Here is a 25,205-nt window from a genome sequence, read left to right as displayed (position 1 = left end):
TCCAAACACAGAGACCTGCCCAAAAGTTGCCCAACAGGCTCTGTAAATTAGGTCACTCGCACTGGAGAGGAACATCTTTTGAAGTTGCTCGGTGACTAGACCTCTTTCCCATTAACAGGAAATGAAAGCTTGCATGAATCTGCCAACCTTTGAAGCTCGGTAATGGAAGTGAGCAACCACAGCAAGTTACATATTGGTTCAAAGGAGCTAGATAATTTCCGACCATCAAAAAAGATTTAGCAAGATGTAATCTGGTTGAAACTAAAAAGCAACTTCTGATTTATGAGAAAAGCTTTGTGGTCTATTGTTTTGCCATGTGCACCGGAAATAAACACGGGGAGCAATCAGTAAGACGGTAACTTGGTACTGATTTCTTTAAGAGTAACTTCTGTGAGCTCATTTGAGCTTACCTTCCAGATAGGTAAGTACAGAGTTACTTATCCATGCTTTTTAATAGTACAAATGGTGCTCAGTGGATACTTAGCTCAAATAAAAGAAGTTCCTGTTTGCTTCGAATGTTGGTCATTGAGCCAGATAGTATTGGTTCATTTCTGCCTCCTGGTCATTGTTTAATTTAATAACGCTTAAAACAAAAAGTGGCCATAGTAAAACAATAACAGGTTTCACGTAAATACATCAAACTTTTGATAACTCTCATAACTCTCATAATTAAGTCAGGGGGAGTGTCTTTTTAAAGTTGCCAAGGCTATTAAAATAGTAAATATTTTGACGAGCCCCAGTGACAACACAGCCCGACTTAATTAAATTTAACCTGGCAAGCTTAAGTGCCTCTTTGCTAGACTACATGAGCATTATTTGGCTGCAGGTCTCATTAATTGATTTGGTGGGAGAAGGCAAGTCAAAATCTTCTCCACTAAAATAATTATTTTGAATCACGTTACATACAGGTAATCCTTGATTTACAACTCGTTGCTTGTTCAACTTGCAATTGTTCTAAATTCTGATTAACTTACCAGGTGCGGGGGGTACAGATCAGGGGTGAAATGATCCCGGTTCGGACCGGATCACCCGATCCAATAGCGATGGTGGCGGGTGGTTCGGAGAACAGGTAGCAAAAATCCCTGCACCACCACCCCCGGCCCAGCTGAGTAGCGCGATCATCAGACGCTTTTTTTTTTTTTACTTTTAAAAGCATTTTTACAACCTCCTTGGCCGAAAAAATGCTTTTAAAAGTAAAAAAAAAAAGCCTCTGATGATCGTGCGGTTCAGCTGGGATTGTCAGAGGCTTTAAAAAGCATTTTTTCTACAACCTCCTCAGACAAGGAGGTTGTAAAAAAAAGCTTTTAAAAGAAAAAAAAGCCTCTGGCGATCAGGCAACTCAGCTGGGATCGTCAGACCCTTTTAAAAGCATTTTTTTACAACCTCTTCGAAGAGATTGTAGAAAAAAAGGGTTTAAAAGTTAAAAAAAAAATTGGCCACGCTCACCCAGTCACATTAACCCCACCACCACCAAGCCACGCCCACAGAACCGGTAGTAACAAATTTTACATTTCACCACTGGTACAGATCTGAGGTTCCAACAGTTGTCGTCCCCCAACATGTAGTCATGTCACTGCCCTTCAGCAACTCAGCAGCTGGGTTGCATTTATAGCCATTTTCAGTGCCCCATGGTCACATAACCACACTTTACAATGATTTCCTTCAGGTTTTTGGAAAAATTGGGCCCATAGTGAAATACCAGTTCGGTATTTATCTAACAACCATGGCAGCTGGGGTGCTCGCTTAACGGCTGCCACAAAAAAGGTTTTTAAATTGGGGCAGTCACGTGACCAACTTGCTTTACGATTGGCATGAATATCAGTCATGATGGGCAGGCACCATTACGGTCGTAAGTCTAGGATTACCTGTACTTTCTTTTCACTGATGAAGACAGCATGAGTCTCCAGGAGCCAATTGTATTAACCAATAGGCTAGTACTGGTGGCGCAGTGGTTAGAGTGCAGTACTGCAGGCTACTTCTGCTGGCTACTGGCTGCCTGCAATTTGGCAGTTCAAATCTCACCAGGCTCAAGGTTGACTCCTTCCATTCTTCTGAGGTTAGTAAAAAGAGGACCCAAATTGTTAGGAGCAATATGCTGACTCTGTAAACCGTTTAGAGAGGGCTGTAAAGCACTATATAAGTCTAAGTGCTATTGCTATTGCTACTGGAGCATCAGAATAGACATCAGTTTAGTATTAAAGAAAGTTAACACTTTCAGATAATATTTTAAGTAACTATTACGTGTAATTTTAGAGTCTTCAGTTTTTAATTAACAGAATTATTGAATTATTATTTTTTTACATTCATTAAAACTGTCGCAAATATGTAGCTCTTTACAGCAATAAATAACAAATTGCCCTCTTCTCTTTTCTTGACTTATCCCTGCTCCTATCAAGACTACTGTATGTTGGGATTCAGGGAGCTTTTAAAGGCTGCCATTTGTCACAATTATTATGTCACTGGTTAGCTTTCCATGTAGTCTTTAGCTAGGCATCCCATGTTCAGCATGCAGGTGTAAGTACTCTACCTGTCCACGACAGGTGTTTGCAGGAATGTACACAAACGCAAATCCATGCCAGCAAAAAAAAAAAATCACCTTTATTAAAATTATTCACCGATTAATACTTTTTGAGGCAAGGTGGTTGGGAAAAAAAAGATGGTCAGACTGCAGTATCAGAGGGCTCCGGAGGAAACGGATTATCTGGATCCCTTCCATTTGGGATCTAGGAACGGCGTTATAGGAAGACAGCAAAAACTGCCAATAAGAAAAATAAACAGTAGCCTATGACTATCACGAAGTGTTGTATCTTATGATTCATGATGAATGTATTTATGATGACTATGATCATGATTTATCACATATCTTTTTATGTACACTGGGAGCTTATGCACGGGAGACAAATTCCTCATGTGTCCAATCACACTTGACCAATAAAGAGTTCTATTCTATTCTATTCTATTCTATTCTATTCTATTCTATTCTATTCTATTCTATTCTATATTTCTATTCTATTCAATACTATTCTATTCTATATTTCTATTTTATTCTATTCTATATTTCTATTCTATTCTGTTCAATACTATTCTATTCTATATTTCTATTTTATTCTATTCTATTCTATTCTATATTTCTATTCTATTCAATACTATTCTATTCTATATTTCCATTCTATTTTATTCTATTCAATACTATTCTATTCTATAGTTCTATTCTATTCTATTCTATTCTATTCTATTCTATTCTATTCTATTCTATTCTATTCTATTCTATTCCTATTCCTATTCCTATTCCTATTCTATATTTCTATTATTTCTATTATTTCTATTATTTCTATTATTTCTATCCTTTCCACCAAATAGCTGATGAGCTGTTTTTGCAGGAGGAATACAAAATAGGCAAAACAGAGGGGGCTCCTGCAGTGCCGAGGGCATTGCATTGGCAGATTCTTTGCAGCGTCGGTCTCTGAGGCCAGCCGCGTTCCTTTCCCCGGCCGGCCGTCTGCGTCTCGCCGCCAGGTGGCTGCTGTGGCAACCGAAACGCCTTCAACGACCGGCCAAAGTTGCCTCCGCTGGAGATCGAAGGGCACCGCTGGGCTCTTCCACCTTAATCAGGCAGGCTTCGGGGTCGGAAGCAGGGAGCGGGACGGCCGAGGGGAGCAGGGTTGCAACCGGGGAGGATTAAAACAGTATTTCTCAACTTTAAGGTAATGTGGACTTCAACTCCCAGAATTCCTCAGCCAGCCGTGCTGGGTAGGGAATTCTGGGAGTTGAAGTCCACGCATTTTAGAAGCTGCCAGGTTTGGGAAACACTGGGTTAAAATGTCCATCAACTCACCTGCCAAACTCGCAATAGCTTTAGGCAGAGCTTAATCTGTTGCATTCGCAAATTTGGGGCGTGTTTTTGTTTGTTTGTTTGTTTGTTTGTTGTTTTCCTGGTGTGTATTATGCAACTCCATGACACTGAAGATGAAACAGAACTCTCAGTGTTTCAGGGTGACACCAGCAGCAAAGAAGATCCCACTTGGTTTTTCATTAGATTAGAAACCATTAGATTTCTAGTTTTCAGAAAATAAACCATACTCTGGTAGAGTTTAATACTGGGAGTTCTGAAATTAATCAGCGTCCAGCGTCCAGAGTTAGCTGCTTATTCTGGGCCTTGAAGAATTTTGAATTGAGGTTGACAGCAATGTACTTAATAGCAATGATTTAATAACAAAGGAATTAATGTATGTATGTAATCTGATTTTAGCCAATTTAGAAGGTTGAAAACCATCTTCAAAGAAGGTTGAAAACCATTTTATAAGACAGGGTACAGCTAATTGCAAGAATAATCTAATCTAGATATGTCTGGGACTCCATTTTATCTTTCTACATTATTTTCTAAATGATTAAACACTTAGAATTCCATCTAATATGCTCTGAAAATTTTTATTTGTTTCTGGTTTACTGCACACATTTCTTAAACTATAGCATACGTGGGAGATGTTGTGGGTTTGGGTCCAGACTACTGCAATAAAGCAAATATCACAATAAAGCAAATCACATAAATGTTTTGGCTTCCTGAGCACATAAACGTTACATTTACACTATACTGTATTCTCTTAAATGTACAATAGTATTAAGTCTAAAAAAAACCCAATATACGTATCTCAATTTAAAAATACTTTATTCCTAGAAAGTTCTAAAATCTGAATAGATTTTTAGGAATAAGATTTAGGAATCTTATTCCTAAAAAGCATTGTCTGAGCCTTCACAAGTTGTAATCTTTTTAAAAGCTCAATAAAACAAAGCACAATAAAACAAGTTATTGGTTAAGTACCAATTTATTGCCATAGTTATTTCAAAGTAAGAGCCACAGACTATATAAATGTGATAAAAAGAACTCTTACAGATTTCAGTGCAATTGCTGAAATCTGATAGTAACTACAAGGAACCTACAGATCAAGTTTTCTCTCTCGGGACCTCCTTCCCATTTAAAAAACTTATGGAGGAACCTCAAAGAGCTTTTCTTCGTATGGGTTATATTTATCAATATTTACCGTGTTAAAAATTAGAAGGGATGCATTTGCTGCTGCTACCACATCTCACAATTATTTGATGGAATTTTAATGCATTATTTTTCAACATAGGCTGGAAAATAATTTGGATTTCATAGACCTCTATGAGACTAGGACCTCTTGTAGGACCATACTTTAATAAATACTGCCACAGACTAAACAGTTTGCTGGGTCCTTGGTGCTCTCTGAACTTCGTTTTTGTTCTCTCTTTTTTTGGTAGATGTTTCAGTAGAGCACTGATGATGTTACCCAGTTTGGTAATGAAACATCTGTAAAAAAACAATCAAACTCAGAGAGCACCAAGCGCCTCTCTTCAACTCTGAGCTACAAATATTCTCTTCTGTCAGTATTATTTTTTATTTTATTTATTTATTGGTTCGATTTATATGCCGCCCTTCTCCGGAGACTCAGGGCGGCTTATAATGCGTTAGGCAATAGCCTTCATACTTTTGTATATACCTGCTTGGTAGGGCTTTCGCCCCCCCTCCCCAGCGGTGTTCTTTTTTATACAAAGTCATCTTATTGCCCCCACAATCCGGGTCCTCATTTTACCAACCTCGAAAGGATGGAAGGCTGAGTCAACCTTGAGCCTGGTGAGATTTGAACTTGCAGTAATGGCAGGCAGATGGTGCTATTTAACAGCACTTTAGTCTGCTGCGCCACCAAGGCTCTAAAGGGCCTTAATTAAAGGGTTTATATGATGTAGCCTTTCATTTTTTTTTCTTTTCATCCCTTTTAGATGTGCTAATGATCTGCAGTGTTCATATACCTAAATGAGTGCAATTCAGCAATATACCAAAAAAAAAAAAAAAAAAAACCCTTATCCCACTTCATGCTATAAAATACCAAACCATGGAAATTATCAGCATTTTTTTTCCCCCTAAATCGTGAATTGCATAGTAATCTACAGTTTTGATTTTTTTTTCCCCCAGCACCAAACATAGTACTACAATGCAGGAAGGCTTCAGGAAAAAATATGGGTAAGACTGTAATTATCTCATAGCAGGAGTATGTATTTACATCTTTTAGCAGGGTGGGCAATCTTTTGGTGTTTACGCTGGAGAGATGCATGGTATAATTTTGAGGGTGCACTGTTTACATTGCTGGGTCCAAGTGGCACAAGTGAACAAAGCCAACAGTGTTTGGATTAAGGGAAGTTTTCTTTCTTGTCAGTTGTAATGGAGTTATTTTAAAACTATAATCTTTGCCCTTTTCCTGCTTCAGTGTCATGGGAAATTATACAGTTTTCACCAGTTGCAGTAATTGAACACTCAAAACACACAGCTTTTCTCCGTGGGCTGTCGAGACTCCTGAATGCAACTTAACATCACAACTATGTAGCATGATAGAGTCACAGGGCCGGCGCAATGTGCAACATGTTCATATTGGTGCAATATAATATAATGTAATGTTATGCACAAATATGTATAGAGGATTGTGTGTCTGTTAGTATCATTTACTGGATTAGGGATTTCCTTCTTTCACTGTGAGTTATTGAGATGTATTTGGGTTGGGGGGGTGCACTAAGGGAGGCTTAGCCAATCTCATTGTACACATGTTGTGCATTGACAATAGAGGTTTGAATTGAATTGTTATTAGTTGCGAAGTCGGGTCCGACCCATTGTGACCCCATGGACAACATGCCTCCAGGCCTTCCTGTCCTCTACCATCCTCTGGAGTCCATTTAAGCTCACTCCGACTGCTTCAGTGACTCCATCCAGCCACCTCGTTCTCTGTTGTCCCCTTCTTCTTTTGCCCTCAATCTTTCCCAGCATTAGGCTCTTCTCCAGTGAGTCGTTTCTTCTCATTAGGTGGCCAAAGTAGAATTGAATTGAGAAGGCTTCAAAATAAGAGCTCTCACTTTCAGGCCGTAGACTCCAAGTTGCCTTAAACAGAGCTTTCTCTAGTGCACCCTTTCTCAACCTCAGCTATTTTACGATAGATAGACTTCAGCCCTCAAAGTTCACCAGCCAGCATGGGGAATCCTGGGAGTCGAAGTCCAGACATCTTAAAATTGCTGAGGTTGAGAAGCATTGTTCTAGTGGCTGAAGAGGTTTAGGACAGTAAGTTGAAAAGTGGTGGGTCTCAACTCTTCTCTTCTAAGAGTCCTCTAGGTTTTATGAGCCGCGGTGGCGCAGTGGTTAGAGTGCAGTACTGCAGATTACTTCTGCTGACTGCCAGCTGCCTGTTATTTGGCAGTTCAAATCTCACCAGGCTCAAGGTTGACTCAGCCTTCCATCCTTCCAAGGTCGGTAAAATGAGGACCCAAATTGTTGGGTGCAATGTGCTGACTCTGTAAACCGCTGAGAGAACTATAAAACACTGTAAAGCAGTATATAAGTCTAAGTGCTATTGCTATTGCTATATATATTGGCTCTGCTTCCTGCATGATTGCTAGTGCTTAGTTCTTGGTATAAAACTTTAAGTTGTCTCCATGGGTCTGTATTCAGAGTCCCCAATACTGAAGATTGATGCTTAAGCTGCTGGTTGTGATTTTATCACCAGGGAGGTCCTTATTTCATTTATCCAGATTTGGTTTTGGCCTATTTATATTTTCAATTTTAAAAGTCATTTGCACTTCTATATAAATTATATAATACCGAAACTCTTCTTCATGGCTGTGTAGTGTTGAAAAGGAGAATTTTAAAATATGAAAAGATAAATCCGATATTATAATGCAAATAATAATTTCATAATAGAGCATAAATGAGTATCATGGAAATTTTATTTTAAGAACTTCCGGAAAATATATTATAAGCCCAAAGAATCTGATAGAATTATTTGATGATGAGAAAGAAGAGAAAAGGGAGAAAGCAGCACACATCATTCAAAAAACCTGGAAAAAATGGCTGGTAAGTTAACAATACCTCAAACACACCGTCATCCCTCGTTCTAGAGCAGGGGTATCAAACTCAATTTCATTGAGGGACGCATCAGGGTTGTGTTTGACCTTGGGGGGGGCGGGGTGTATGTGGTCTGGATGGGCGTGGCTGTGGTGGGCATGGCCAGCTCGACATCACTCGTGTCGGGTGCCTGCTGTGGCCTGAGCACTCTGCCAATGAAAACAGGCTCCTGAGCTCTCTTTTTGGCTACCATGGCCTCCTGCAATCCTCTGCCAGTGAAAACGGAACTCGGGAGACGCTCCATGGGCCAGTCCTTCGCTGTTTCGAGGGTGGCCCCTTGGGCCAGACCTAAGTACCCCCCAGGCCAGATCCAGCCCCCGCGCCTTGAGTTTGATACTCCTGTTCTAGAGTAATATGCTTTTTGAGTAATATGCTTTTTCGAGTCTATTTATGTAAACGTCTACATATTTTGGATGGATTGGTACCTGTGGGTCCCACAATTGTTGCATTCTTAAGGGACAAGAAGTCATATTTCATCTACACACTTGTTCCTTTTTGTGGCTGAAGACTTGAAGCCGTAGACGATTGGGGGCACCTTATATCTAGTTTAAAAAAACTCTGTCCTTCCCATCACTCCAGGGATTCACACATCATAATCAACAATGATGCGAGTTGTAGTTCTTTGCTGACCGTGATATGTGAACCGAGCAGTTTTGGTTTGTGAGCTGTGGTTGATGGTTTAGGACAGGGGTGGGCAAATGTGGCTCTTTTACAACCTGTGGACTTCAACTCCCAGAATTCCTGAGACAGCCAAGCTGGCTCAGGAATTCTGGGAGTTGAAGTCCACAGGTTGTAAAAGAGCCACATCTGCCCACCCCTGGTTTAGGAGAACGTGTGAAGCCAGCCAATTATGATTTATTCAATAAATCATGGTTAATCAAGCTATGGCAACTGTGTACACTTTTTGCTGATTTGGCAACCAACAGTGAATTTAAAAAATAAAAAAAGAGCTCTATTTAATCTGGAGAATGTGGAGCCATGATGAATTAAATTATAGTCAGAAGCGGTCATTTATGACAGGGGTCCCCTACTCCCAGTTTGCGGCCCATTGGGAACCTGGCCATGCAAGCGACAGGCGAGCACGTGAAACTCAATTTGTGCATGATGCGGGATTAGGTTGCGCATGTGAAACCATGATCCAGTGGTGAGATTCAAAATGTTTTACTACCGGTTCTGTGGGCATGGCTTGGTGGGTGTGGCTTGGTGGGCGTGGCAGGAGAAGGATACTGTAAAATCTCCATTCCCACTCCACTCCAGGGGAAGGATACTATAAAATCCCCATTCCCTCCCCACTCTAGGGGAAGGTTTCTGCAAAATCCCCATTCTCTCCCCACTCCAGAGGAAGGATACTGTAAAATCTCCATTTCCTCCCCACTCCAGGGGAAAGATACTGTAAAATCTCCATTCCCTCCCCACTCCAGGGGAAGATTAATGCAAAATCCCCATTCCCTCCCGATCGGCTGGGACTCAGGAGGCAGAGAATAGATGGGGGCTGGGCCAGTCAGAGGTGGTATTTACCGGTTCTCCGAACTATTCAAAATTTCCGCTACCGGTTCTCCAGAACTGGTCAGAACCTGCTGAAACCCACCTCTGAAACCATACCCTTTCCTATGCTGCCGCCGTTGCCGCTGCCCATAACCGCGAAACCGTAAAGGTTGAGAACCGCTGATCTACAGTCTTGACTCTAGCTCCTGTTTAATTCTTCAGCTTCTTTTTGAACACATGAAGGGCTACCTGAGGGACTGCCTTTTTCCAACAGTCTCTACCCATCTAATTCCATCCAGCAGATTGCAGATCCCATCAGCCAGATAATGTCGGCTGGGGGGGGGGGGGCACTAGAAGAAGGGCTTTTTCCACAATATCCCCTGCTCTGTGGAATAGTCCCCCCCTTGGAGATTAGAATGGCCCCCATCCCTGCTATCCTTTTGTAAGGCTTTAAAACTTGGCTGGGTACCTGAGCCTGTGGCTGTGAATGTGTTAAGGGCCCCATTTGTGGCTGCACTGTTAATTGGTTAATTACCTTGGCTGCTGTATACATGTATTTTTGAATATTTCTGTTATTTTAAATAGAATTATTTAAATATTAAATAATATTATTTTTATTGCCTTAATTGTTTTTAAAGTTTTGGAACTGTCAGCTGGCCGGAGTCACTGGTTGAGGTGAGAGGCTATAGAAATGTAATAAACAAGCAAGCAAATAAATAAATAAATCTCACCACCTCTGTGGACACCATAACATACAATCAGCACAATATGAATTAATAATTGTGTCAGGGGAAGCCTGGGAGAAATGTTCATGTGCACCAAGTGTCAGCAAATGTAATATTTCTATTTATAATTAGACGGCATTTATCTATTCCCTCCAGGATATGGGTGTATTTGAATACTATAAAGAGCTTATAGGCTTTAAGCAATATGGAGAACCTTGCCATCTTATGAAGTACATTGAGCCTAGAGAGGTAAGGGCTAAAACGAAGTGGTAAGCATTAAGCATTCACACTTTTATAATTGATCCAAGGTTCCATGACGTGTGTACATTAGCAGCAGGGTGCAACTTAATGTGGCTTAATATGGCATAATCAAAGTTTGTAGTGAATATTTAAAAGCGACTTTTCTTCTTCTTCTTCTTCTTCTTCTTCTTCTTCTTCTTCTTCTTCTTCTTCTTCTTCTTCTTCTTCTTCTTCTTCTTCTTCTTCTTCTTCTTCTTCTTCTTCTTCTTCTTCTTCTTCTTCTTCTTCTTCTCCTTCTCCTCCTCCTCCTCCTCCTCCTCCTCCTCCTCCTCCTCCTCCTCCTTCCTAGTGTATTCCCGCAAGTGCAGAGTCTGCTTTTCATATCATTGAGCGTCACCTTGCATGGTCAGCTATATCTCCAGGGCGCAGGCCCGCAGCTTGCATATCTTTGTTGATGGTATCTTGCCATCTCTGTTTTGGACGTCCCCGAAGTCGCTGGCCATTGACTTCTAGTTGGTAGGCAGTCTTGGCCACGGTGGAAGGTTTTGTTCTCTGGACATGTTCATACCAGTGAAGCAGGGGTGGTATTCACTTACCTTCACTCCCAGTTCGCAAATGTGAGCGCAAGAGCCTTCCGCGCATACACAGAGGGTCAAAAATGTGATGACGTCCAGGCAGGTGGGCAGAACCTCCCGCTACCGGTTTGCCCGAACCGGATAAAACCGGCTGAATACCACCACTGCAGTGGAATCGGCCTTCTCTCATCTTCTCTATAATTGGTGCCACACCAAAATGTTGTCGAATGGCATCATTTAAAAGCTACATATCTATGTGCTAAACCCTATTTTTTCTCTTTTTCCTGCTAACTGCCATTTGTGGCAGGTGGTCTCAAATTTGCATATGCAAAGCAGAATTACTGCCAACGCTCACTTCATCTCAGCTTGGGCAAATGGATATTTGGCTTGCCAGGCAAAGGCTGGAGTGAACTCAGACAAGGCTCCAGTTTTGCGTGGAAAAGCACAACGAACGTGGCTTGCTCGGATCTGCTGATAGACCATTCTGCTTACCTGTATAAAGGTGGATTGATGACAGATTTCTCTTCTACCTTGTCAAAAGAAAGGGAAAAGGAGACCCTAAAGAAGGAATGGATAACTATGGCCCTTTTATGACCCCCTAGGCTTCAATTCCCAGAATTCCTGAGCCAGCTGGCTTAGCAACACTGGGAGTTGAAGACTTGAAGTCCACAGGTTGTAAAGAGGCCATAGTTGCCCATCTCTGTCCAAAAGGATGATAGTGTTCTGGCTTTTCATGTGGAAACCTGCCCAGTTGCACTCACAGCTGAGTTGCTGACAGAACTCTGTTCCTTTCTGCCCAGAGTAGCCAACAGCCAAATTGGGATTTTCTGTGATTGCAAATATTGATTCAGAATAAATATAGAATGACAAATGAAAATGGCTCTCTCAAAAATTAAACCTAGTTTTCAGGAATTACGTAAAATAAAGCAAAGTCATATTTCCTGTTTAAAAATGAGGTCTTAAGTCAATTGTTTTATTCTTTATTTCCATTAAAAAAAGGTTTTGTTTTATAAAGCTGTAATATTCTATCACTGTTTTTGATATATAGAGTAATGAAGTTTGTTAACTTTTTTTTTTAGTTTTTGCATGCTATCACATGTAAAATCTTGTTTGATTACAGGCAGAATTTTTAGATGCTGCAGCAGGAGTTCATATTAAATTCAGACTAGGTGGGGTAAGTTTACATTTAATAATTATATTTTAATAATAATAATTAAAACAAGTGTACAAATATGAGTGCCTATTCATATCTGTATGTTTGTGTGTCTTTGTGCACATGTGCAGGTATGCACATTAATATAATCACACAAAATGTAAATTTACAAAGAACACATTTTTTTTCATACTTTAAAAAGCATACTGGGAGTACTTGTAAATTTATGCCAGGACTTTATCACTTGTTAGTAGAGTGCAGAATCTAAATCTGTGTAAGCAAAAAGCCTGAAGGCAGATCCATCTTTAAAACAGACTTTCTTCTTTTTTTTACATGATGAGAAAAGCTTGATATTAGACTGTGTCTGTGTGTGCACATTCAAGTTACTGTTGACTCTTTGCAATGGACAAGTCTTTGAGGTTTCCTTGACAAGATTTCAGAAGTGGTTTGCTAGTTCCTTCTTCCTGGGTCTGAGAGCAGAGGTAGGCTCCTGGGAGTTCGGCAGGGTTTGGGTGATCCTCTAGCCAAGGATCGCCGGGGTTCGGTGAACCCTCAAATGCCACTTCTAGCTGGCCACGCCCACCACGCCCCTCCCCTCCCAAGAGTCTCTACGCGGCACGTTCATCATTCCAGGTAAATGCAGGGGCTGTGTGGAGGGTCTGGGAGGGCGAAAAACAGGCTTCCCGGAAGTTCTGGACATCCGGAAACAGGCCTGTTTCCGGCCTCCAGAGGGCCTCCGGACCCTGGGGGAAGCAGTTTTTGCCATCCCGAAGGCTCGAGGATAGCCATGGCCACGCCCACCCAGCAACGGTGCAGCAAACCCATTGCTAAAGAATCTGAAGCCCATCCCTGGCTGAGAGAGTGACCATCCCAAGGTCATCCAGTGGGCTTTGTGCCTAAGATGAGACTAGAACTCATGGACTCTTGGTTTCCTTAACCACTGCAACAAACTGGCTGTCACTATTAGTATTGAAATTGTGGTTTTTTTGAGCACCCAACTGCTTTGGCATTCATTGAAACAATATACATTCTTGCAATGTCTTAGTAAAGGGGCACATAGACTTGGTCATGAGCTATCATTACCATCTAGTTGAAGTGGTTGAGAAGTTCACGGGAAGGAAGGAAGCCATTTCATTCAAGTTCCAGCAGAGGTTCAATCAAATTCCTTGTGTGCAGACCAGGGGTGGGTTCTACTTCCCTTTACTACCGGTTCGCAACAGGGCCGCGCGCTTGCTCTTCTGCGCATGCGCTCTTCTGCGCACGTGCAGAAGCGTTTTCATGACGTCAGGGTCAGTGGGCGGGGCCTCCCGCCGGTTTTACTACCGGTTCTATAGAACCGGTGCGAACCAGGGGCAACCCACCAGTGGTGCAGACCTCCAAGAAAATGCCATTCGTTTTTATTGGCTACTATATTTTGGGGGTGGATTTTTATTTGGCTTTTATTATTTTAAGAATCGTTTCCATTTTATGATATGTGTTGCTGGGGTTGAATTGAAAGGATTTTTGAAAGTCAGAATACTTCTTTAAAAATACTGTACATACAGTTCAGGATTGCTTCACGCTTAACAAACATACTATATGCCTGTTTTGCCCTTTATGCAAATAATAGAACTTCCAAAATCATTTTACGATGATTTTTCTCAGGGCCCACAGAAGTGCATTTTAAGAAAAAATAATTCCAGTCTGCTTCTGATCTGTTTTAGAACCTTTTCGTTCTGATAATAAATAGACATTTACAGAGAATATTCCTTAGGATCTGTAAAAACAAATTGCAGCGACCCCAACATGTTTTCCATTTACCACTTTTTAAACTGGATATTTCCTTGCAGGAAAAGTTTCCTCCCAGCATATACTATAAAATATTTACTCATAGACCTATTGTGGATTTGTGCGCAAATAGTCCCAAAGACTACGCAAAGATTGCAACCAAACCAAATCCAAGGAAGTTGGAGAAAGGGAGCGTCAATGAAAGTACTGGTGACTGGTATAAACGCATCGAGAATAATGGATGGCGACTTCTTTCCATTAGAGTAAGACAATAAATATTTTAATTTCTCACTCGGTTCCTGTTATGATTGCCCTCCCCAAAAAAGATTGTTTGCATAGGTTGTGATGGGTGACTTCCTTCCACTTGACACATTTCAAAGAGTTGTGATGGCTGTGTTTGTTACTGTTAAAAGCATAGATAAAACCTACAAAATGATGTGGGGCTGCCTTCCAATCTCTTCAAAGAATGCTTCAGGAAGCTGGTATTTATTTCTATTATGTATTTTTTCCATTTTTGTGGAAGGTTATTGAACTTTTCATCTCTTTTCAAGAGATATGATATGGGGGTTGAGAGAATTTCTCAAGTAGAGATGATTTCCCACTTCTGCTCCAATTTGTATTGCAGATCACCAACTACCCAACAATTCACAAAGGGGAGACTATCTGTGATACGGCTCTGAGATCAGGAAATTTATCTTCCCTTTCAGCTATTCCATCAATCCCTGCTCCAGTTCTACTTCAGACACTGTAGAAATTGTTTGGCCTAATTCAACCAATTGCATCTCAATCCCTCCTGTCTATTCTTTTTTTCTGTTTCTGCCTTCTGATGTTTTGTCTCAACTCTTTTTTTCCTCACATGACTTCTGAAAGGTTACAGGTTAATGTCAGGCATTTTATTTTAAAAGCTGAGTTAGCTTTTAATTTACAAATCAGCCTATTGCTAGGTTAATCTTACTAAGTATACATCATTACAGGTTAATCTTACTAAGAATACAGCATTACAGGTAGACCTTGAGTTACAACTATCTGTTTAGTGACTGTTCGACGTTACAAGGTCACTGAAAAAAGTGAGTTATGACTATTTTTCACACAACTGTTGCCGCAAAACCACAGTCATGTGATCAAAATGCAGATACTTAGCAACTGGCATCTGTTTATGATGGTTGCAGTCCCAGGGTCACATGAGTTACCTTTTGCAACCTTCTGATAAGCAAAGTCAAGAGGAAATCCAGATTCACTTAACAACCATGTTATTAACTTAACAGCTGCAGTGTTTCACTTAACAACTTTGACAAGAAAGGTCAAAAAATGGGGCAAAACTCACTTAGCAATGGAAATTTTGGGCTCAGTTATGGCTGTAAATTGAGGACTACTTGTACCAAAAAGGCTGTATTATGCTACCAACTCAGAATGTAGGGGTATTTTTAGAAGATTTATATCAGAGAACCGTGATCTGAAACAGAAAGGTTCGTGTCATTTCCTACAATTTTGCTTCAGATGTTTCTGAAAGGAAATATAATTAGCTGTCATAGCCTTCTCCTTTTTCTTCTCTTCAATTGGGGCTGATTTCACATATTAAGTTAAATGTTAAATAAAATGCATCTCTATAGGGTAGCTGAATCCCAAAAGGGGATTCTAGTTTATAGGCAAATTTTGTCAACATTTCTAAAAATCCCAACCAACAAATTCCAATCAACCATAACATCTGGTTAAACCTTAGTATAAATGGCTCAGCGGTTAAAAGACACTGAGCTTGTCAGCTGGAAAGCTGACAGTCCGGGTTTGAGACCCAAGTACCTTGGAATGGGGTGAGCTCCTGTTACTCGCTCTAGCTCCTGCCCACCTAGCAGTTCGAAAGCGTGCCAATGCAAGTAGATAAATAGGTACCACTCAGTGGTGGTTCAGACCGGTTGCCCCCGGTTCAGACCGGTTCTATAGAACCGCTAGTAAAACTGGCGGGAGGCTCCGCCCACCAACCCGATGTCATCAGAACGCTTCTGCGCATGCACAGATGAGTGGCCCCATTGCAAACCAGTAGTAAAGTTAAGTAGAACCCACCCCTGGTACCACTTTGATGGAAAGGTAACAGCGTTCCGTACACCTCGGCATCTAGTCATGCTGGCCACATGACCAGAGAAATGTCTTCGGACAATACTGGCTCGCTTGGCTAAGAAACAGATGAGCACTGCCCCCTAGAATCTGACACACCTGGAAAGGTGATACCTTTACCTTTAACATACTTCCTTTTATTTGTGTAATGCTCATTTCAACCAATGGAGTCACAGCAGTGTTAAGAGTTGCCAACGCAATAAGCGCAATGTAGAATGGAAGGGAGAATATCAATGTCAATTTAGCAACCTGCCTTTTTAACATAGCAAACTGTTCAAACCCAGCCATTGCCAAGCTCCAGATCATCTGTCTCTGCAAGCATCAATGAGTTGAGCCCTAAAAAAACCTGGAGCATATTGGTAGAGAGAAGGGAGCTGGGGCAGAACAGCAGTTGTCTGAAAGGTATTTAGCCTTGACAAGCGATTTTAAAAATTCTGATACATGTGAAATGGTTTTCAACAATATATTTCAGTATTGGAAGGGTGTGGACTCTGTAACAACGAAAGACAATACCAAAATACAGGAATTCCATCATTCTCCTAAGCAGAGGAAACGGAACATGGCGAAAAGAAGAAAGGCAAGAAAAATCGAATGGCTGAGAAAAATGTGAGTTTACAGGGAACTTGACATTCCGAACACGAGAGTGGTCAATTTTCATTTTATTATCAGCTTAGTGGTTTTTAATTATCATTCATTCAGCCATATTATGCTAATATAATGGTAATCCATCATGATTAAACTAGAGTTATTCATCAGCTGGAAATAGCTTGCCATAAATCACAAGTTAACCATTTCTGCCAATTCTATTGGCTGCATTCATCTAGATTGGGGAGTGTAAAACCTTTCAGGCCAGGGAACCTGTTAATTTAAAAAAAAAAAATAACATATCTGTAATCCCTGATCAAAAGGCAAAGCTCTAGTGACAGAATATTGGTGTTAAAATGAATTGACTTCTCCCCCTCCCCCCTTACCCTCATGGAAATCCATCAGGTTTTTGCAAAAGTTCAAAAAAACCTGTGATCTAAAAGATAGGGCAACAGAACTAAGGCAAATCATCCTTCCAAGTTAACCTTCCTCCACTTAATGCCAACCTGATAGGCTGAAGCCATTACTAATTCAAATTCAGTCAAACTAATAAAAGTTATATGAATAGTCCTCAACTTATGACCGGTCATTTAATGACTGTTTGAAGTTACAATCGCCTCCAAAAGGGGTATTTTACCCCCCCTAAAGCCGTTGTAAAGCATCACGTTGCCCCCTCCTCCATTTCCATGGTTACATGATAGCATTCTGGGTGGTTGGAAAACTGTTCGCATTTATGGCTGGTTGCCAGGCACCCCATGATGACCAGGGGTGAAATCTAAAATTTGTTACTGCTGGTTCTGTGGGCGTGGCTTGGTGGTGGGGGGTAATGTGACTGGGTGGGCGTGGCCATTTTTTTTTAACCTTTTAAAACCATTTTTTCTACAACCTCTTCTGTGAAGAGGTTGTAAAAAAAATGCTTTCAAAAGGCTCTGACGATCCAAGCTGAGTTCCCTGATCGGCAGAGGCTTTTAAAAAGCCTCTGCCGATCAGGGAACTCAGCTGGGATCGTCAGAGCATTTAAAAGAAAAAAAGGGTTTTTTTCTTTTAAATGCCTTTGACAAGCCGCGTGATCATCAGAGGCTTTTTTTTTTTTACTTTTAAAAGCATTTTTTCGGCGGAAGTTGTAGAAAAAATGCTTTTAAAAGAAAAAAAAAAGCCTCTGATGATTGTGCGGCTCAGTTGGGCATGAGGAGGGTGGGGATTTTTGCTACCGGTTCTCCGAACCACCTGTCTCCATCGCTACCGGATCACGCGATCCGGTCTGAACTGGGAGCATTTCACCCCTGGTGATGACCCTTCGCAATCTTCTCAGCTGGCTTCCCCAGAAAGTCAGTAAGGGAAGCCAACAGGAAAGGTTACAAGTTGCTGCTGCCTGCTGAGAGGACTCTTTCTTGCCTCTGGGACCTGGCTGAAGTAGATGCCTACCAAGGGGAGTTTATTTTATTTATTACTTATTTTATTAGTCATATTTCTATGCCGCCCACTCTCCGAGGACTCTGGGCGGCTTACACCAAAGACAGTATACTAAATAGCATATTGCCCCCTAACAATCTGGGTTCTCATTTTACCCACCTTGGAAGGATGGAAGGCTGAGTCAACCTTGAGCCGGTGAGATTTGATCCGCTGATCTGCTGAACTAGCAGTCAGCTGAAGCAGCTGCAGTACTCACTCTAATCACTGCGCCACCTCGGCTCTTGTTGAACTCCTTTGGTGGGGTGGAGAAAAAGAGCACCAATCCTGAAGATGCCAGCTCTGTTTCTACAGCCTGTTAGAGCAGTTCCTTTCTGCAAACTAAGGGGAGCCAAATTTCTTTGGCGGGGATGCAGCCCACTGGAATAGTTTCTTTCCAGGGGAGTTGAATTCAGCAGGCAGTTCTTTTGCTCCATTTAACAACCTAGGAGATCACTTAATGACCACAACCAGGAATGCTGGGATTGCATCTTGCTTAACGATCTATTTTGTTCATCAACCAAGGTTTCAGTCCTGATTCTGTTCATAACTTGAGGACTGCCTGTAACCCTAACACATTGGAGGAGGTGTAAAATATTTAAACAACTGTATTTCCACAGTAACTAAGCCGACCATATATGATACGTTCTGAGATAACTTAAAAAGTTGTAAGTTAACATTTTTAAATGAGTTTTAATTTTTTTAAATTTAAAAAAAAACGGGAAAGACTATATTAGTCAAATATAGTGGCTCTCTAGATGTTTGTGTGTTTATTTATGTCCAAATAGAACAATAAAACAGGGCAGGTTTAAATCAGCATGGGGAGACTGCCTTCCATGCTATAGCATGGTCTTTCGTAAGAAGACTGCTTCTTGTACAACAGTGCCCTCCAGTGCTTTGGGGTGGATTCCTTTAGATACCTTGTTTGTCAGTCAACTGGCTAAATTAATTCTAATACACAAATAAACAGTTTGGGTGGAGTTGTTAAAATTGAAATTGCCTTCCTGAGAGCCTGAAGTCATTACATATTTTCATGTGTGTATTTTGTGAGTAGCTGTGGGTATTTCTAACTTAGAGCACCAGTTCTTCAGCACAACAGGTGAACAAGATGTTTTCCTAAGAGATGAGAGGCCAGGTGGCATCAAAACTCTGTGGCTTTTGAGATCCTATCTTGTCAGTTGCAGCTCCAGTTCTCAGGGATTATGAAGTTCAGTATCACCTGAAGATCACAGGTTTCTGTCTAATTTATATAGGAGCAGACAGAGAATGTACCAGACAAATATGATTCTCACAGTGAACAATGAACACAGTTTCTGCCAAGATCTGGTGCAGAATCAGATTCAGTCAATAAACTTTGGTAGAGCAGAAACCAGAGAATGAGTTTTTGTTCCATTACATAGGGAATGCATTTACTGGAACATGCCACGGGCTTTTTTAATGGCAGAGGAAGTGGCAGTCCATCTGTCACAGTGTGCTTTGTGCAGTAGTTGTTCTTAAAAATCGTGCTTCCCTAGGCAACCGTTTGAATTTCTTGTTGAGAGATCAGTCCTGATCATTTATTATGCCGAGTTTTTTCAGAATCATTTTTTTAATTGAATGAGTCGCAGAATATATCATGTTGTTGTTGTAGAGCAGGGGTGTCAAAGTCGATTTCATTGAGGGCTGCATCAGGGTTGTGTTTGACTTTGGGGGGCTGGGGGGGGGCATGGCCTGGATGTGTGTGGCCAGCTCGACATCACTCGTGCTGGGAGAGCCTGTGATGGCCCAAGTGCTCTGCCAGTGAAAATGGAGCTTCGGAGTGCTGCCTGCGGCCCTTGCGAGCTCCGTTTTCAGCCGCAATGGCCTCCTGCAACCCACTGCCAGTGAAAATGGAGGTTGGGAGAGCCGCACACAGCCCTCCCGAGCTCTGTTTTCACTGACAGAGGCACTGCGGACTGGTCCTTCACTGTTTCCAGGGCAGTCCCGCAGCCAGATCTAAGCACCCCGCGGGCCAGATCCAGCCCCCGGTCCTTGAGTTTGACACTTCTGTTGTAGAGAGTTTAAATGCTACGTGTGTCCTTCACTTTTCACCTTACATTGTACTGTCTAGGAATTGTATTGTATAAATGAATTAATTGCTAACAAATATGTATCAAAACAATCAATTTGCAAAGACTAAATTCCTCAATTCCACATTTCCATGTGTTGGAAAACTACACTTGCATGTTTTATTATTAACATGGTTTCAAAGAAATTAAAACTATATTGCCATCTGAATACATTGTACAGGTAGTGTTCAACTTTATTATTTAGCGATGGTTCAAAGTTACAACAACCCTGGAAAAAGTGACTTACAACGGGGACTTGCACTTACAACTCTCACAGCATCCCACAGTCACCTGGTCAAAATTTGGGTGTTTGCCAATTTGTATGTATTTATACAAATCGCATTGCAGTGTCCTAGGGGATCATGGGGTCGTCATTTGCGACTTTCCCAGATGGCTTCTGACAAGCAAGGTCAATCTCAAGCAGACTCATTTAACAATCATATTATTAACTTAACAACTGCGAGTTGTTGCAGTTAACAACCATGGGAAAAAAGGTTGTGAAATTGTGTGCAATTTACTTAACCATCGCCTTACTTAACAATAAAAATTCTGGTCTCGATTGTGGTTATAAGTCGAGGACTACCTGTACCTGTTAAGATTATCTTAACGCTAATTGGGACTGAAAATTTCGTTGTTAGGCAACACTGTCATAAATAGAAAAACCTTGTGTTTGTGCCACTTAGAAAACCTTGTGTTTGTGCCATTTAGTGCTTCCAGTTCGGTAGTCCTGGTTACCCTCATTTACCACATGGGTCATTAACTGAGGATCTTGCATTACCGCTACTTGTGATTTCCTGCTGTCTTCCCATTGATTTTACTTGGTAACTTTATGATGGGTGGAGCTCAATTCCCAGAATTCCACACATACACACACACACACACACACACACACACACACACCCAGCAATGTTTAAAGTTGCCAAGTTTGTGAAACAGTGCTCTCCATGGTGTAGCAAAAGAAGTGTTAAATGTAGATATGATTTTCTTACCGAATGGTTGTGCAACTTGTAAGGTAGGTGTGTAGAGTCCACCTGTGCCTGGTCACTGTAAAAAGGTTATTGTTCCCTCTACAAAGGAAAGCACCAGAATTAATACAAAAACTCAAAGGGGATTAGTTTATTATGTGTCGGTGAAGGTATTTGGAAGAATTTTGATCAAAAGGATGTGAGGAATAACAATGGGCAAAATATGGCAAGTTTTATGTTGAGCAAGGGAAGTACAGAAGAGCTCTTTGGTAGGTTTTTGAAAACAATATGAATGTGACAAATTTATTGGATTTTTGTTGAGTTAAATAAAACATGAATATCCTTGTTTTGCACAAACGGGGATTCGAAAATTACTATCAAATGCAGTAAGAACAATATTTGAGGGAAGGAAAGCACATGTGAGAATAAACAGAAAGATTAGGAAATAGTTTCAATATTGAATAAGGAGTAAGGTAATATGTAATGTCCCCTTGATTATTTTATGTCTTTGCACTGCTTGAGATGATGTTAGAGATGTTTCATTTGGAAATGTGTATTTTTCTATGCAGATGAAGCTGTATTGTTGGCTAAAACCCAAATGATTTGCAACAAATTTTGGGTTGTATAATGTAGTAAATATGGATATGAAGGTTTACTGTAGTCAAGAGACTTGTGCTTTAAGGCAAAAATGGATTAAAATTATCCATAAATGGCAAAAGATTACTACAGAGGAGAAAGTGTAGAAATTTCAGGAAATGCTACTGGCAATATAAAAGAATTGGGTAGCACAATTTGTTGCAAGGAAACAGTATTTGTTGACAAACATGAAAATGACTATATGTCCCTTTGGGCAGATGGAAGTGAATGTTGGCTAGATCAAGGATGAATGGGTATATATACCGTAGACTAAATGTCGATATAAAAATGAATGACTAATATGAAAAATGTAATGAGGTTCAAATTATGAAATAAAACATGTAAAGAAAGAGCAAATAAGCAGAGGAAGACTTAGGTCACTGTTGGATGGAGTTTATGAAATTCCTTCCAAACAAGGAGGTGAAACTTAAAAGGCAGTGAAGTTGTGTAGGGATGCTGAACAACCAAGGATGGTTTGGGGAACAGAAATCTTTGGGGAAGTATAATGATTGTGTTGATGTAAACTACTTATTTGCATTTCCTTTTTTTTAACCTCATGCTTTAATTTTCTATTTTTTATTTATTTATTTGCTTATTTCCTGCCCTTATTATTTTTGAAAATAACTCAAAATGGTGAACACTCACCTTGCTCCTGTTATTTTCCCTACAACAACCCTGAGGTAAATTGGACGGAGTGAGTTTGATTGGCCCAAAGTCACCCAGCTGCCTTCCATGGCTAAGTCAAGTCTTGAACTCATGGTCTCCTGCTTTCCAACCCGGTGCCTTAACCACTGGTTCTATAGACCAAGCCAGCTCTATTAATTTCTATTAATCTATCAAACCAAGTCTATTAATTTTTGTTTCTTCCTCCTTTTCTGCCCTTTGTTTAACGTTGCTTACCTTGAAAGGGCAGGAGTGCATATACTTGCCTCAGACTGAGATATGGGTGGCAAATAAATTTGATTATAATAATACTACTACTCAATGAAAATGGTGTAACTATTAAGAATGAAAATACATATTTCTATTTTCTAGGTACTTTGGCGAAAATCTGAAAGTTAAAACACAGAATCCTGAGGCAACTGCTTTAATTCAGAGAGCAACAGAAGGGCTAATCAAGTCCTTGGAGAAGGAAGGAATAGATCAAGTGATGGAATGGGAAGTAGATGAGATGTTAAAGTGGACAAATGCATTGAATTATGACGAGTAATGGTTTTAAAGTTCACCTTTCATTACTTTTCTAAATCTTATTGTTTTAAAATTATCCATTTTTAGCTTTTGATTTTTACTGTCAATTTATATTAATAAATTAATCTAATGTATTAACTCACACCCACTCTTTGGTCTTTCTCTCACGCACAGACACCAATCAAATCACAAAATATACAAGAGAGAGCAGCAGTAATATAGGAAATTATTTAATAAAAGCTTTTCTGTAACACCTCTTACACACCTTTTGTTATTCTTATAGTTTCACCTTGGTTTTGTTTTTGCAATTTGGATGGTTTTAATGGTTACTGCAATTTTTAGTGTAACACTGTAACCACTGAGAGTTGGGAGATTTAAAAAGTGTTTGTGTGTGTTAGAGACAGAGTGCAATGCTAGGAACATGTATATATATTACAGTCAAACTCGCGGCCCATGGGCTGGATGCATCATGCGCTGGCCATGCCCATGTCGAGTTTAGCAAAGGGGGAAAAAGTCGCAATATGTCATGTGACGATGCCGTGACAACGCGAGTTTGACACCCCTGCTCTAAAGTATGGATTGCAATTTGGTTATTACTGCTCCATTTTATTCACTTTGCTTATTGTTTACCTAGATATGTTAAACTATGGAAAGAAGTTGGAACAAGCAAGACTTCAGAAAGTTTTAAAGGTAAAACTTTTTCTGGTCATTCTTTACATAATTTTAATCTAAAGATAAGAGTATTGGATCATAAATTACATGGGTAATTAAAGACTCCTGCAGCACGAGACTGATGTGTGATGATGGCAGAGCAGCTGGTGTTGTAATCCCACAGATGCATAATTCCTGATTCTCTGTAGAATTAGGTGTATAACGTTATGGAGGCAAATCTTTGATTAATTAAAATTTTAATTAATTCAGTTAACTTAAAACAATTATGGCATAATTAATTAGTATTTTGTAAAAGTGGATGAAAACAAATATGAATTGGAATTGCGTTGGTAGCCATGCTGATCATAGAATACACGATTTGGATCTTTGTTATAATTTATTTTGAGGGATTTGCTATGTGAACATTTCAAATATATTCCTTTAAGAGTGTCTAAAATAAATGTGGATTTTATAAATGCAGAAAAATGATATTAATATTGAAGTCTTAGCTTTCATTATTTCTAGAGAAGCAAGTCTCTAGGCCCAATCAAATATCTGAAGTCAGTTTGGTAAGAATTATGACCTGTTGCAAGATTATATATATTACTATTTGTGGAATTTGTGTTATGCCATCTTTTCTCCCGAAGTTCAAAAAGTGCTTGTGGTCTCAAACCTCATCCCTAAAAATAGACACAGAATACAATATTGCAGATGCAAATGTGCCATTTTGCAAGTTATTGTAGAAAATAAACTTCTTAAAAAAAGATTATGCCTATCCAACATTACTTTATAATTCAAGGATAAATCTAAATTCAGTAAATTTGAATTGGGTATATCTTCTAGGAATGCAGGGGAGTTACACTTTGTGTCACTATCATGCAATATTATCTATGAATAAATACCTTGAATTCAGTTTTCCACTGTAAATGATTTTAAAATAAATTTGTGCTCTTATAAAGTTTTATTGTATAAATATTCATTTGTATGTTTACCTTTAGCTTTCCAGTTTACTCAACAACACTATAACGTTTCTGAACTGATACCAAAGGATATCCAAGAAATAATGCGATCTCAGCTAATGTAGACTAAAAGAGAGACCTATTATCAACTCACTTTAATAGGTGCAGAAGAAAAAAAAAACACATCTGACAACTGAACATTCATCAGTCATAACAGTATCAACATAAAACTTCAGGAGACAAATAGAAACTCAGTATAAAAAGATGAAATCTATGCATTTGTCAAGTTAATGTGCCTTAACACATTAACATAAAATGTAATGAATGTAAAGAAATTTGAAATTAAATTTATTTAGTTTCCTAGTGAACTTATTTTGTGATAGATGACATGTCTGTTGCAATACACACAATTAGTAACATTTCTTAATTCTCCAAGATTTATTTTTAATCATTAATTTTTTTGATTCTGACAAGTTTAAGATATTACATATAAGTGAGCAAAGATATGGAAACAACACAATCACATATTATTGTTTAGGTAGTGATAACAGAAGAAGGTCCCTGCTAAGGTTTGGCATCAATCTATAAACAATCTGAGTGACCATCAATCAGTAGCTGGAAAATTTGAGCTTTCAAGGCTGTCTCTACTAAAATCTGAAATATTAGCTTTC

General features: G+C 39.9%; 1 protein-coding gene across 2 annotated transcripts; it reads left to right on the top strand.

Moving 5' to 3' along the window:
• The first annotated feature begins 42 nt into the window (after positions 1-42).
• C5H11orf65 (chromosome 5 C11orf65 homolog) lies at positions 43-24,902 on the top strand. Of its 2 annotated transcripts, XM_034409610.3 has the most exons (11): positions 74-421; positions 3,381-3,612; positions 5,990-6,037; positions 7,792-7,909; positions 10,327-10,419; positions 12,106-12,159; positions 13,968-14,168; positions 16,487-16,620; positions 22,772-22,942; positions 23,559-23,614; positions 24,574-24,902. In XM_034409610.3, the coding sequence occupies exons 3-11, from the start codon at positions 6,009-6,011 to the stop codon at positions 24,657-24,659; spliced, it is 942 nt and encodes a 313-aa protein (XP_034265501.1). In that variant the 5' UTR covers positions 74-421; positions 3,381-3,612; positions 5,990-6,008; the 3' UTR covers positions 24,660-24,902. The 2 variants fall into 2 exon arrangements, with proteins under 2 accessions (XP_034265510.1, XP_034265501.1); XM_034409619.2 differs by lacking the exon at positions 3,381-3,612 and having other exon boundaries at positions 43-421.
• Positions 24,903-25,205: the final 303 nt, after the last annotated feature.

This window comes from Pantherophis guttatus, chromosome 5 (genome assembly GCF_059756535.1).
Source record: "Pantherophis guttatus breed Tessera chromosome 5, ASM5975653v1, whole genome shotgun sequence".
Classification (NCBI taxonomy): domain Eukaryota; kingdom Metazoa; phylum Chordata; class Lepidosauria; order Squamata; family Colubridae; genus Pantherophis; species Pantherophis guttatus.
The sequence above is the reverse complement of the archived record's forward strand: the minus strand, read 5'-3'. Positions and strand labels throughout refer to the sequence as shown.

Excerpts from the sequence above, each read along its gene's own strand:
- C5H11orf65 (XM_034409619.2), top strand. The coding sequence starts at position 6,009 with ATGCAGGAAGGCTTCAGGAAAAAATATGG. Across the intron at positions 7,910-10,326 it reads AAACCTGGAAAAAATGGCTG|GATATGGGTGTATTTGAATA; the intron begins GTAAGTTAACAA and ends TATTCCCTCCAG. Across the intron at positions 10,420-12,105 it reads AGTACATTGAGCCTAGAGAG|GCAGAATTTTTAGATGCTGC; the intron begins GTAAGGGCTAAA and ends GTTTGATTACAG.